The sequence below is a fragment of the Mobula birostris genome, chromosome 15, assembly GCF_030028105.1.
Source record: "Mobula birostris isolate sMobBir1 chromosome 15, sMobBir1.hap1, whole genome shotgun sequence".
NCBI lineage: Eukaryota > Metazoa > Chordata > Chondrichthyes > Myliobatiformes > Myliobatidae > Mobula > Mobula birostris.
Window position 1 is genome coordinate 51,231,165 of NC_092384.1, and position 14,707 is coordinate 51,245,871.

Genomic DNA, 14,707 nt, shown 5'->3' on the forward strand with positions numbered 1-14,707 from the left:
GTAAAACGTACTGTGTGTGCTGGCTGATAATTGATGTTTAGGATTGATTCGGGTGGCTGTGGTACAGCAACCGACTCAGCGGGAAGCGTTCAGGCCGGTGCTGGGCGGGATTTTCCCTAGACATATACCAACCAATATAGCTCAGCGTTACAAGTGGGGGCTCATCCAGGATTTGGATTTTCGGTTAAGCTGTAATAATTGCCCCGTTAAGTAGTGCGAAGATGGATCGAGATAAGATTGTAAATTGGTGTGAATTGGAGGAGGTACCGGTGAATCATGCGTGCGTGCTAAATGGGGTAGATTTCCGCATTTCGGGAGATGTACTAGTGCGAGGGTTGAGTTTGATTAAAGGTATCAGACAGGTAGAACTGGTAGCTAGAAGGTGTGGGAAAGAAATGAAGTCCAGCTGGGTGCTGGTTTGGATGAGTGCCGACGTCATGACGTGGGAACTACCAGCGACAGTCCACGTCCAGGGGGAGGCAGGGCCGTGGGGTCTCCACACCCTCCTGGAGGACAAAAGTAATGAGGTGCCAGAGGAGGAGCTAGATGAGGCCCCAGGGGAGGTGCCAGTAGCCAGGGGTGGAGGGTTACAGTGGGAAGACTTGGCCAGGCCCCGTCCCCCAGTTAGGGATGAGACTTCCGAGTTAGTGGCTGCCATTACCTCCCTGGTGAGAAGGGTTGAGGGGCCCCGCTGGAAGCTGAGAATTTTCTCAGGAGCCATGCCCACCCTGGAAGGGGAGGACGACTATGAGGCATGGATGGAGAATACGTCCCAGTTGTTAGAGGCGTGGTCAGTTTCGGATGAGGAAAAGAGATAGCGATTAGTAGAAAGTTTGAGGGGCGGGGTAGCCAGTGTAGTCCGCGATTTGAGAGTGGAACGGCCCTCAGCTTCCCTGTCGGAGTGTTTGGACGCTTTGGAGGAAGTGCCTGGACTGTCAGGAAATCCTCGGCGACTTTTAGCGGAGTTTCAAAACATGGGGCAGGGATGAGGGGAAAAGCTCTCAGAATACATTTTCCGCATGGAAGAAAGGCTTACTGGGTTCTGGCGCCGAGGGGTAGTGAAGGCGGACGAAGTGGCGAAGTTGAGGATGAGTCAGATATGTAACAGTTCCCGGGAGGATGGCAGGGTGGCTTGGAGTATTTGGCAGTCATATAAGAGGAGCCCCCCAACTCCATCATTCGGGCAGCTGACTAGAGAGGTGCGGGAGGAGGAGAGTGCTTCGGGCCGAAAAGGGGGCTCGGACCCACGGGGATGGTCTTCAGCAGTTCAGGAGGTGGTAGCTGTGTTGAGAACAGAGAAATCCAAGGGGTCTTGGTGGGCAAGGACCCCCCCCTCCCCCGCTTGAGGGGATGGACAGGGGGAGTACTCCCTTCGGGGGTCGTCCCGGAAGGAGAGAGGCGGCGGGTAGCGTGTGCTATAACTGTGGGAGGGAGGGGCATTTCCGGCGAGAATGTGAGTGGCCGGGGGTGTGCTACAGCTGTGGGGAAGCGGGTCACTTGCGGAGGGATTGTGAGAAACAAGATGCTCCGAGAAGGGAGGGCCCCTGGGCCTCTAAGAAGGGAGAGGTGTCGAGAAATTTAGGAGAGGCTCAGTGAGGGAACGGACTGGAGTTTCGGGAGGAACACGTTCCCAGAAAGCAGCCATGGAATCCCCAAAAGCACAAGCCCTTATTCCGGATGGACTGGTGGGACCCCGTTCCAGAGTGTCCCTACAGATACAGGGAATCTTTGCAAACGCCATCGTTGACACAGGATCGCAGGTTACCTTACTGTACCGGTCGTTCTACAACAAATATCTGAAGCATTTGCCAGTAACCCCGTTTAATGCACTGGAGATTTGGGGCATAAGTGACAGTGATTACCCGTACGATGGGTACCCGTCAGTGAGATTGGAATTTGCGGAGGGCGATGTGGGAGTGTCGGAAGCCCTTGAGACGTTGGTGTTGGTCTGTCCGGACCCGGTGGAAACCGGTGGTGCTGCCCCGCTAGTGGGGACTAACTCCCCTCTGGTGCGACGGCTCCTGGGCGCCTGTAAGAAGGCGGCGGGGAAGAACTTTCTGGAGACCCTCCCAGTGTTTCGAGCGGTGTTCGAAGAAGTGGGTGACCCCCACGGGCTGGATCCTGAGTGCAAACGAGGGACGGTGTGGTGTACTCAGGCGAGGCCTAAGGTGATAAAGCCAGCGGAGGCGGCATTAGTGATGGGGACCCCCAGATTCCCTGGAGTACCGGTGGGCGAGGCCCTGCTAGTAGACGCCCAGACGACCTGGAAAGGGAGTCCCGGTTCCCGGCTGGGGCGCTGGTGAGACCTGAATTGCAGAGGCCCTCGGCTGTACAGGCACGGCGGGTGGCGGTGATGGTAAGGAACATAACGGAGAAGGAGATCACCTTTAAGCGCGGGATGCCCCTCGCGCACTTGTTCCCGGTGACGGTGATGTCCAGCGCCCCCGTGAAGCCCACTGGGGGAGAGCTATTGGAGAACGGGGGGGGGGGGGCTGACCGAGGAGACCTTTAATTTTAAAGACTCCCCTGTACCGCCAGAGTATAAGAGCAGGCTGGTGGAAAAGATGCTGGAGCTAGGGGATGTCTTTTCGCAGGGTGAGTTTGATGTGGGATGTTCCAAGAGCACTCGGCACACTATCCGGGTGACAAATGACACCCTATTTAGAGAGAGGTCGCAGCGGTTGGCCACAGCAGATGTGGAAGATGTGCGGCAGTTGAAGGATGCAGGGATTATCGAGGAGTCCCAGAGCCCCTATGCATCCCCCATAGTGGTGGCAAGGAAGAAAAATGGGAAGGTACGCATGTGCGTGGACTACAGGACCCTGAACCGGCGCACTGTTCCCGACCAATATATGGTCCCAAGGGTGGAAGACGGATTGGCCTGTTTAAGTGGGGCGCAGTGGTTTAGTGCAGCAGTCCCCAACCACTGGGCCGCAAAGCATTTGCTACCGGGCCTCTAGGAAACAATATGATTTGGCGATATGAGTCAGCTGCACCTTTCCTCATTCCCTGCCGGGCTGCGAGGAAACCTTTCCTCTGTATCTGTATCTTGTTTTACGGCGGTTGGCACCCAGAACCTTTTCTCATTCCTTGTCACGGCCACTGTTGAGCCATTACGCACGCGAGGTCACTACCCGCGTCGTCCATGTCAGCGCGGGAAGGAGATCAACTCCTCGAACTTGCAAATGACGACGGGCTGAAAAGTATGTTTGACATAACATCTCTGCCGGTATTCTGGATCAAAGTCAAGGCTAAATATCCTGAGATAGCCACGAAAGCTCTGAAAACGCTGCTTCCATTTCCAACATTTTTCTGCGAAGCGGAGTTTTCTGCAATGAATGCAACGAAAACTAAATTGCGGAATAGACTGGACATAAGGAACCCCCTTCGAGTATCGCTGTCTCCCATCACCCCTCGATAGGACCGTCTTGTTGCAGGAAAACTAGCCCAGGACTCCCACAGATTCAGCGATATTGGTGTGTGCAGTGATTTTGTATGTTCATAGGGGGAAAATATGTGCTGTGTGTTTAATGTCCAAACGTTACTTAAAATGTTATGATGCTATTGACTTACTTATATAAACATATAACAATTACAGCACAGAAACAGGTCATCTCGGCCCTGCTAGTCCATGCCAAATTCTTACTCTCACCTAGTCCCACTGACCTGCACTCAGCCCATAACCCTGCATTACTTTCCTGTCCATATATCTATCCAATTTAACTTTAAATGACAACATCGAACCTACCTCAACCACTTCTGCTGGAAGCTCGTTCCACACAGCTACCACTCTCTGAGTAAAGAAGTTCCCCCTCGTGTTACCCCTAAACTTTTGCCCTTTAACTCTCAACTCATGTCCTCTTGTGTGAATCTCTCCTACTCTCAATGGAAAAAGCCTATCCACATCAACTCTATCAATCCCCCTCATAATTTTAAGTATCTCTATCAAGTCCCCCCTCAACCTTCTATGCTTCAAAGAATAAAGACCTAACTTGTTCAACCTTTCTCTGTAACTTAGGAGATGGAACCCAGGCAACATTTTAGTAAATCTCCTCTGTACTCTCTCAATTTTATTGACATCTTTCCTATAAGTCGGTGACCAGAACTGTACACCATACTCCAAATTTGGCCTCACCAATGCCTTATACAATTTCAACATTACATCCCAACTCCTATACTCATTGCTCTGATTTATAAAGGCCAGCATAGCAAAAGCTTTCTTCACCACCCTATTCACATGAGATTCCACCTTCAGGGAACTATGCACCATTATTCCTAGATCCCTCTGTTCTACTGCATTCTTCAATGCCCTACCATTTACCATGTATGTCCTATTTTGATTAGTCCGCCCAAAATGTAGCGCCTCACATTTATCAGCATTAAACTCTATCTGCCATCTTTCAGCCCACTCTTCTAAGTGGTGTAAAGCTCTCTGCAAGCTTTGAAAACCTACTTCATTATCCACAACTCCACTTATCTTACTATCATCTGCATACTTACCAATCCAATTTGCCACCCCATCATCCAGATCATTAATATATATGACAAACAACATTGGACCCAGTACAGATCCCTGAGGCACACCACTAGACACCGTCCTCCAATCTGACACACAGTTATCCACCACTACTCTCTGGCGTCTCCCATCCAGCCACTGCTGAATCCATTTTACTACTTAGATATTAATGCCTAATGATTGAACCTTCCTAACTAACCTTCCGTGTGGAACCTTGTCAAAGGCCTTACTGAAGTCCATATAGACAACATCTACCACTTTACCCTCGTCAACTTTCCTAGTAACCTCTTCAAAAAATTCAAGAAGATTTGTCAAACATGACCTTCCATGCACAGATCCATGTTGACTTCCTAATCAGACCCTGTCTATCCAGATACTTATATGTACCATCTCTAAGAATACTTTCCATCAATTTACCCACCACTGACGTCAAACTCACAGGCTGGTAATTGCTAGGTTTACTCTTAGAACCCTTCTTAAACAATGGAACAACACGACCAATAAGCCAATCCTCCAGCACCATCCCCGTTTCTAATGACACTTGAAATATTTCTGTCAGAGCCCCCGCTATTTCCACACTAACTTCCCTCAAGGTCCTAGGGAATATCCTGTCCGGACCCGGAGACTTACCCACTTTTATATTCCTTAAAAGCATCAGTACTTCCTCTTCTTTAATCATCATACTTTCCATAACTACTCTTCTTGTTTCCTTTACCTTACACAACTCAATATCCTTCTCCTTAGTGAATACCGAAGAAAAGAAATTATTCAAAATCTCCCCCATCTCTTTTGGCTCCACACATAGCCGTCCACTCTGATTCTGTAAGGGACCAATTTTATCCCTCACTATCCTTTTGCTATTAATATAACAAATAGAAACCCCTCGGATTTATTTTCACCTTACTTGCCAAAGCAGCCTTATGTCTTCTTTTAGCTTTTCTAATTTCTTTCTTAAGATTCTTTTTACATTCCTTATATTCCTCAAGCACCTCATTTACTCCAAGCTGCCTATATTTATTGTAGATTCCTCTCTTTTTCCGAACCAAGTTTCCAACATCCCTTGAAAACCATGGCTCTCTCGAACTTTTAACCTTTCCTTTCAACCAAACAGGAACATAAAGATCCTGTACCCTCAAAATTTCACCTTTAAATGACCTCCATTTCTCTATTACATCCTTCCCATAAAAGAAATTGTCCTAATCCACTCCTGCTAAATGTGTTCACATCTCCTCAAAGTTAGCCTTTCTCTAATCAAAAATCTCAACCCTGGGTCCAGTCCTATCCTTCTCCATAATTGTATTGAAACTAATGGTATTGTGATCACTGGACCTGAAGTGCTCCCCAACACATACCTCCGTCACCTGCTCTATCTCATTCCCCAACAGGACATTCAACACTGCCCCTTCTCTAGTTGGTACCTCTATGTATTGCTTCAAAAAACTATCTTGCACACATTTTACAAACTCCAAACCATCCAGCCCTTTTACAGAATGGGCTTCCCAGTCAATGTGTGGAAAATTAAAATCTCCCACAATCACAACCTTGTGCTTACTACAAATATCTGCTATCTCCTTACAAATTTGCTCCTCCAATTCTCACCCCCCATTAGGTGGTCTTGTCATGTGTGACGCCAAGCAGAGCTACCGGACGGATGACGCTAATGAGAGAGATAACAGAAGACAATGGAGAAACATTCAAAATGCTAATAAGAGAGAAGAGAGAGATTAACAAGAAAGAAACACAATTCAGATATTGACAGACCGTTTGCTTTGAACCATAACTGTTTGAGTTTGATGGACAGGTGATACCCCAGCAGGTGGATAAAAAGAATAGGTTTGCTAAAGCATGACCCACCACGAGACCCTGGAAAGAGCAGTGTGCCCCCACAAGTTGGTGGAAGTTTGGAGGACCGGTTCACGGGAATTGGTCAGAGGCTCACAGGGTGTAAAGGTATGATTGGTGGGAACCTGGGGTGTGTGTCCGCCCTTGCCTGGGTGCCGGGTTCACCGCGGAAGAACGATGGTATCCAGAACGGAGGGGTCACAGTCGGTGACCACAGCGGGATCAGAAGACATCAAAAGGTCTGCCCAAAACCAACTGCATCTCTCACTCTCTCTCTCTCTCTCCAACGGTACAACAACAGTGATTACTTCGAACTGCCCTAATCTGAACTGAACTCTGCTTCACTTAAGACTGATCATTTTACCCCTAGACTGCGATAGAGCTTGGTTGATTCCTATTACAGTATTTCTGTGTATATGTGTGTATTATCATTGCTAACCTGTTACATTTATATCCTTGCGATTAGTGTACTGTATTACTTATTTCTTTAATAAGACTTTATTAGTTCCGAGTAATCACAGACTCCAACGAGCGTTCCATTTCTGCTGGTTTGGCAACCCAGTTACGGGGTACGTAACATAAGTGGGGATCTCGTCTGGGATTTTGAAAGCCAAAATTGGAACTGAATAAATTAATTGGGTTAAAATTCACAAAAAAAGGGAAAACAGCAGAAATAGAGATTGAGAAATTTCTAAAGGCGCCAACCTTGGAGGCATTAGAGGATGCCAGGAAATCAGAATTGGCAACTGTTGCCAAATGGTTGAATCTTTTTAAGGGGAAGCTGACAATGAGGAGAGCGGAGATGCTCAGAGCTATCATTGAGCATTATGTATCTAAAGGTGTGTTTTCCCACTGGGAGCTGGAGGTGGTGTCTATGAGCAAACCTGGTGGAGAGGCAGTGCAGCTGCAGATGGAAAAATTAAGACTCGAGCACGAGTTCTGAGTAAAGCAATTAGAATGAGAATAGAAGCAGTTAGAACAGGAAGAGAGAGTAAGGCAGTTAGAACGGGAAGAGAGAATAAAGCAGTTAGAATGAGAAGAGATAGAGAAGGAAAGGGAGTTTGAGCTGAAGAAGTTAAGGATGGCGCTGGAGAGGGGCCAAATGTCGAACCAAGGTGGAGGGTTCAGGGCGACCCAGGAGGTTAGGTTGGTTCCCCCATTTGAGGAGGCCGATGTTGATCGGTACTTTCTACATTTTGAAAAAGTTGCTGCAAGTCAGGACTGGCTGAGGGATAAGTGGGCTGTTTTGCTTCAGAGCATACTTAAGGGGAAGGCTCAACAAGCTTACTCAGTGTTGTCGGCAGAAGATGCCCAGAGGTATGATGTGGTGAAAGAGGCTATACTCAGGATTTATGAGTTGGACCCGGAGGCATACCGGCAAAGGTTCCGGAATGCGAGGAAGCAGTGGGGCCGCACGTATTTAGAGTACGCCTGTGAGATGCAGATGTACTGTGAGCGTTGGTGCGCCTCGAAAGGGGTCACTGGGAATTATGACAGACTGCTACAGCTAATACTGATTGAGCAATTTAAAGGTTGTGTCCCTTAAGGTATGAGACCCTATCTAGATGAGAAAGAGGCAGAAACCTTAGCCGCAACTGCTAAGTTAGCGGATGAGTACGCGTTAACAGACAAAGCAAAGTTTACCCCGAGTAAGAGCTACCAGAAGGGTAGTCGAGAGGGCGGAGAATGTCCACCGGAAAAGCCAGAAAGTAAGCCGGGGACTAGTGAGAAGGATAAGGAAGACAGGAAGTAGTTTGGTAGGAATTATCCTGGGGTCGTATACTATAATTGTGGGAAAGCCGGTCAAATTGCGTCCAGGTGCTTTGCCCCAAAGGAGACGGGGAAAGGAAAAATGATGACTCCGACTGGCTGTATTGAGCCGGCAAACAAACCGTTAGGGGAGAAGAGGTCCGATAGAGTTCAGGAAGGGCGCGAGAAGTTTATTTCGGCCGGATTGGTGTCGGTGAAGGAGGGGTCAACCCCAGTTCCAGTACAGATCTGGAAAGACACTGGGGCTTGTCAGTCATTGATCTTAAGGAGGGTGTTAGACTGTAGTTCAGAGACCGAGACTGGGGAGGTCAGTGTGATAAAAGGCATTGGGAAAGGGACTGAAGCAGTACCTTTGCACCAGATACACCTAAAAAGTGACTTGGTCTCCAGACCGGTCACAATAGGGGTGAGGCCCGAATTACCGATGGAAGACATGGAGGTTTTACTCGGTAACGACCTTGCAGGTGGAGATGTGTACCCAGCAGTAAAGCTGACAAGCAAGCCTGCCAGGACTGAGGATCCGCCCATGGACTCACAGGTTTATCCCGTTTGCGCAGTAACTCGACGCATGTCCAGAAAGGCTGCCGAAGCGAATGTAGATTTAGCTGAGACGTTTTTACCAGCCTTGTACCAGGAGGGGTTAGAAAGTGAGAAGAAGGAGCATAGTGGAGCGGAAGGAAGTGAGGGAGTTGAGGTAGATTTATCATTAGCGAGGAAGGAATTTATACTGGCACAGGAACGAAATGAGGAGCTGATGGTTTTGACGGAGACAGCTCTCTCTGAAGCAGAAATAAAAAGGGAACCAGTGGGCTATTATGTGAAGGAAGGAGTACTGATGAGGAAGTGGAGACCAAATACCGTGCCCGCAGATGAGGAGTGGGGGGTGGTACACCAGGTGGTAGTGCTGAAAATTTATAGGGACAAGATTTTTAACCTGGCCCACCAGATACCCCTTGGTGGACATGGAGGAAAACAGTCGATAGAATTATGAAAGAGTTTTACTGGCCGAACATGAGGAAGGATATTATTGAGTATTGTAGAGGTAAGCCAACACAGTTAATAGATATAAATATGTTAAAAGCTTACCACGACCAGAAAGCAGATCTAGTCAGTGGTATCACAAAAATAAATGAGGCTGGGGTGCCAAGTGATAAGGGGAAAACCCATCTTGAAAAGATAAGTATGGTGCCGACCAGGTTAGATAACTCTATTGTTTTGGCCAACTTTGCTGATAAGGTCTCTCACTTAACCCCTGAACAGAGCAAGCCGCTGATAAAGCTAATTAACCAGCATGCAGATGTATATCCGGATGTCCCAAGGCAATGCAAGGGGACGGTACATGATGTTGTCGTTACATTAGATCAGCCTATTAAGCAACACCCCTATAGGATGAACTTGGAGAAGGGAAAGCTAGTGGAGAAAGAAATTGAACACATGCTAGCCACAGGTATTATTAGGCCATCCAAATCGGAATGGGCCTCTCCCTGTGTGGTTGTCCCAAAACCCGATGGGAGCATACGATTCTGTACAGATTACAGAAAGGTGAACGCCAAGACAAAAACTGATGCTTACCCCGTCCCAAGGGTAGACGATTGCATCGATAAAGTGGGGAGAGCTAAGTACATCACAAAGATCGATTTGCTGAAAGGGTACTGGTGCGTTCCTTTAACTGACCGGGCTAGAGAAATCTCAGCATTTGTCACTCCATCCGGGTTATATGAGTATAATGTTTTACCTTTTGGCATGAAAAACGCCCCAGGGACCTTCCAAAGGATGATTAATTCGGTGATAAAAGGGTTAAAGAACGCAGAAGCGTATATTGACGATTTGGTTGTCTGGAGTGACACGTGGGAGGAGCACATTGTGGCAGTAGAGGAACTGTTTAAACGGCTGTCTGAAGCCAACCTAACAGGGACCCTCGCGAAAAGTGAGTTTGGCCATGCTAAGGTCACTTATCTGGGGTATGTGGTAGGACAGGGGCAGCCGGCAGCGATGCAGGCTAAGGTGCAGGCTATCTCTGAAGTTCCCATCCAGACGGATAATAGAGCCCTGAGAAGGTTCTTGGGGATGGTGGGATACCTTCGGAAGTTTTGCAAAAACTTTGCGGATATTACCCTCCCTCTTACTAAGCTCTTGCCGAAGAATGCAAAGTTTGTGTGGAACGATCTTTGTCAACAAGCCTTTGAGAGTCTGAAGGCGATTCTGTGTCACCACCCTGTATTGAATGCGCCTGACTTTTCAAAACCCTTCTCCCTAGCAACAGATGCTAGCGACAAAGCGGCAGGGGCGGTGCTGTTGCAGACAAAGAGGAAATTGAACACCCAGTGGCTTATTTTTCTAAGAAGTTTAATGTCCATCAGAGAAATTATTCCACTGTGGAGAAGGAATTACTGGCAATCATACTGGCATTACAACATTTTGAGGTTTATATTTGTCCGGCACGGAAACCACTGATAATTTACACTGATCACAATCCATTAGTGTTTTTGGCCACAATGACGGATAAAAGAAAACGCTTATTAAGTTGGAGCCTGGTATTACAGGACTTTGATGTTAAGATAAAACATATAAAAGGAACTGACAATGTGATTGCTGATTGTCTGTCAAGGTGTTAAAACTTAAAGTTCTCTGTATCAGCCGAATAGCTGATGACTACCTGTATATTAGTGCGTATCTTATAATGTGCATTCGTGCCTATAATTTTTATCCCGGTAAAAATCCTTTTAAGGGTGGGAGTGTCATGTGTGACGCCAAGCAGAGCTACGGATGATGCTAATGAGCGAGATAATGGAAGACAATGGAGAAACATTCAAAATGCTAATAGAGAGAAGAGAGAGATAAACAAGAAAGGAACACAATTCAGATATTGACAGACCATTTGCTTTGAACCCGAACTGTTTGAAGTTTGATGGACAGCTGATACCCCAGAAGGGGGATAAAAAGAGCAGGTTTACTAAGGCACGACCTGCCACGAGACCCTGGAAAGAGCAGTGTGCCCCCACAAGTTGCTGGAAGTTTGGAGGACCGGTTCGCGGGAATTGGTCAGAGGCTCACAGGGTGTGAAGGTACTATCAGTGGGAACCTGGAGTGTGTGTCCGCCCTTGCCTGGGTGCCGGGTTCACCGTGGAAGAACGATTGTATCCGGAATGGAGGGGGTCACAGTCGGTGACCACAGCAGGATCAGAAGACATCAAAAGGTCTGCCCAAAACTGAACTCTGCTTCACTTAAGACTGATCATTTTGCCCCTAGACTGCAATAGAGCTTGGTTGATTCCTATTACCCTATTTCTGTGTATATGTGTGTATTATCATTGCTAACCTGTTACATTTATATCCTTGCGATTAGTGTACTGTATTACTTATTTCTTTAATAAGACTTTATTAGTTCCGAGTAATCACAGACTCCAACGAGAGTTCCATTTCTGCTGGTTTGGCAACCCAGTTACGGGGTACGTAACAGTTTATAATACACCCCTATCAGCGTCACTACACCTTTCCCATTCCTCAATTTCACCCAAATAGCCTCCCTAGACAAGTCCACTAATCTATCTTGCCAGAACACCACTGTAATATTTTCTCTGAGAAGCAATGCAACACCTCCCCCTCTTGCCCCTCCTATTCTATCACACCTGAAGCAACGAAATCCTGGAATATTTAGTTGCCAATCACACCCCTCCTGCAACCATGTTTCACTAATAGCTTCAACATCATATTTCCAGGTATCAATCCATGCTCTAAGCTCATCCACCTTTCTTACAATGCTCCTAGCATTAAAATAGATGCACTTAAGAAACTCTCCACCCCTTACTCTCTCCTTAGTGGAGCAAACGACTTTGTTATCTTTTTCTTCCTTCTCTCCTACATCTTCAGTCTGAGTGTTCTCGATCTGTCCCCTGCCTATCCTCCCTCACACACTGTCTACTAGCTTTCTCTATTTGTGAACTAACCTCCTCTCTCCTAATCTCTTCAATTTGATTCCCACCCCCCAACCATTCTAGTTAAAAGTCTCCTCAGTAGCCTTCGCAAATCTCCCCACCAGGATATTGGTCCCCCTAGGATTCAAGTGCAACCCATCCTTTTTGTACAGGTCACACCCGTGCCAAAAGAGGTCCCAATGATCCAAAAACTTGAATCCCTGCCCCCTGCTCCAATCCCTCAGCCACACATTTATCCTCCACCTCATTGCATTCCTACTCTCACTGTTGCGTGGCACAGGCAGTAATCCCCAGATTACTACCTTTGCGGTCCTTCTTCTCAACTCCCTATATTCTCTTTTCAGGACCTCTTCCCTTTTCCTACATATGTCATTGGTACCTATATGTAGCATGACTTCTGGCTCCTCTCCCTCCCACTTCAGGATATCTTGGACGCGATCAGAAACATGCCAGACCCTGGCACCAGGGAGTCAAAGTACCATCCGGGTATCCTGACTGCGTCCACAGAATCACCTATCTGACCCCCTAACTATCGAGTCCCCTATTACTACTGCCCTCCTCTTCCTTTCCCTACCCTTCTGAGCTACAGGGTGAGACTCTGTGCCGGAGGCATGGCCACTGTTGCTTCCCCCAGGTAAGCTGTCCCCCCCCCCCCGCAACAGTACTCAAACAGGAGTACTTATTGTCAAGGGGCACAGCCACTGGGATACTCTCTAGTACCTGACTCTTCCCCTTCCCCCTCCTAACCATGACCCACTTGTCTGCCTCCTGTGGCCCCGGTGTGACCACCTGCCTGTAACTCCTCTCTATCAACACCTCACTCTCCCTGACCAGACGAAGGTCATCGAGCTGCAGCTCCAGTTCCCTAACACGGTCCCTTAGGAGCTGCATCTCGGCGTACCTGGCGCAGATATGGACGCCCGGGATGCTAGGAGACTCCAGGACCTCCCACATCCGACACCGAGAACAACAAGCTGCCCTCACACTCATATTCCCCCTCTCCTCAAATAACAGGAAAAAATGAACACCAAACCTTCCTCGCCTTGCCCGTTTCCACCTAAGCCCATTGAGCCAAAGCCCTTAAGCCTTCACTCTGCTCCCGGCTCACTCCGCCGCCCGCAAACGATGCTGCCCGCTGTACGAGGCTGTGTTCCTTTTAAATCTTCCGCGGTTCACTGCCCAACATCACTCACCTGCGCAGTCCCGCCTCTCTGAACTCCAGTGAGAAAAAAAGAAAAATTCAAAATGGCTTCCACCGCACTCCCGCTCCGATTCTCAGACTCCCTTCTCCGAATTAAACCAGAATCAGGATTTCTGACCTTTTAAATCTTGGCACTTCACTGCCCGACGTCACACGCCTGTGCAGTCCTGCCTCTCTGAACTCCGATGAAAAAAATGGAAAAATTCAAAGTTCAAAATATCATAAAAAGATAATAAACATATGCCGAGACCAACCCAACCTAAACACAGTATTAGTGCTTGTGATCCAGAACAAACGTCTAAATATGCCAAATATATCAATCTTAATCAAAAATAATCTTTTAAAAAGTGTGCATTTGGAGATTGCAAACATAAGGTGAGAGTTGAAATGGTCAACACAAAGAATTAATATTTTGTGTTTTAGAAGCCGGAATGTTGAGATCTGAGATATGGGCCAACAACAGATGGTGTGTGTGTGTGTGTGTGTGTGACTATATGTACATGAGTGTGTGAGTGTGTTGACAGGAGAAGTTAGTTTTGATTATTCCATTGTGTTCTCAGCTGCTGTCAACGCAGCAACATCAATCAGTCCCACAGCTTTCTTCCCCTGTAACTGCTACTGAATAATTTCAGTACTCAAATTTTATGCCTAATACTAATTTTGCTAAATGATTGACAAGGACAACAATGAGATCTGTTAAAAAAAATCCAGAGAATATAGGCCAAGGCTACGCAGTCACTCTTCAAGGAACAAACACATCATCGCTCCCACCAGGCGTGAATCCAGGGAATCCAGGTCTGCTTGCTCTGATCAGACAGTGGAATCTCAGCCTCAGGAAATCTACAGCAATTCCAGATCCTGGCTGTTTGGTGCCTCTCACTGTAGCAGCTGTAGACATTGGACAGAGCACTGATGTGAACGACCCTGCAGGTGGACGGTAACCCTCGACAATCCATCCCTCTGGCTGATCAAAAGCGTCATACTGAAGTACTCGTATGTGCTTCCTGGAACCACAGTATTCAATTTCAGGTAGATTATTTTGTCATCTACAGGAACTATCACATTTAGGGAGAGGAAACCTTTAGTGGTAATAAAGTGATCTTGGGTACTAAGGATACACTTATGGCTACATTGCTGCCTGTCCTCACGAGAAATCAGTAGCATTGGCAAACCTCATGCCTGAGATGCCATGTGCTCCAGAAATCAAAGTGGACGAAATCATTCCCTGGTGACAGCTGTGCCTTGATAACCTCTGATTAGCAAATTGTGGGATATTGCAGAACAAAGGAAGGCACTGTTCAACCACGAGACTGTGGCCACAGGTCTCCCTGCATAACACACGTGCAGAGGCAGCTCTGGAGCCCCAGGGCCTGTGAATACGGAGCCGATCTTCTCCAATGGGCTCATGAGCACTGTAACCCACAGCTCTACCACCCTCCCAGT

At 47.5% G+C, this 14,707-nt stretch overlaps 1 protein-coding gene across 2 annotated transcripts; it reads left to right on the forward strand.

Moving 5' to 3' along the window:
- The first annotated feature begins 1,451 nt into the window (after nucleotides 1-1,451).
- On the forward strand, nucleotides 1,452-8,437 carry LOC140210633 (uncharacterized). Of its 2 annotated transcripts, none has more exons than XM_072279765.1 (2): nucleotides 1,452-2,356; nucleotides 6,126-8,437. In XM_072279765.1, exon 1 carries the CDS (start codon nucleotides 1,644-1,646, stop codon nucleotides 2,301-2,303), a length of 660 nt encoding a protein of 219 aa, XP_072135866.1. In that variant the 5' UTR covers nucleotides 1,452-1,643; the 3' UTR covers nucleotides 2,304-2,356; nucleotides 6,126-8,437. The 2 variants fall into 2 exon arrangements, 1 of the variants encoding a protein (XP_072135866.1); XR_011889265.1 differs by lacking the exon at nucleotides 1,452-2,356 and adding an exon at nucleotides 2,513-3,476.
- The last annotated feature ends 6,270 nt before the right edge of the window (nucleotides 8,438-14,707 follow it).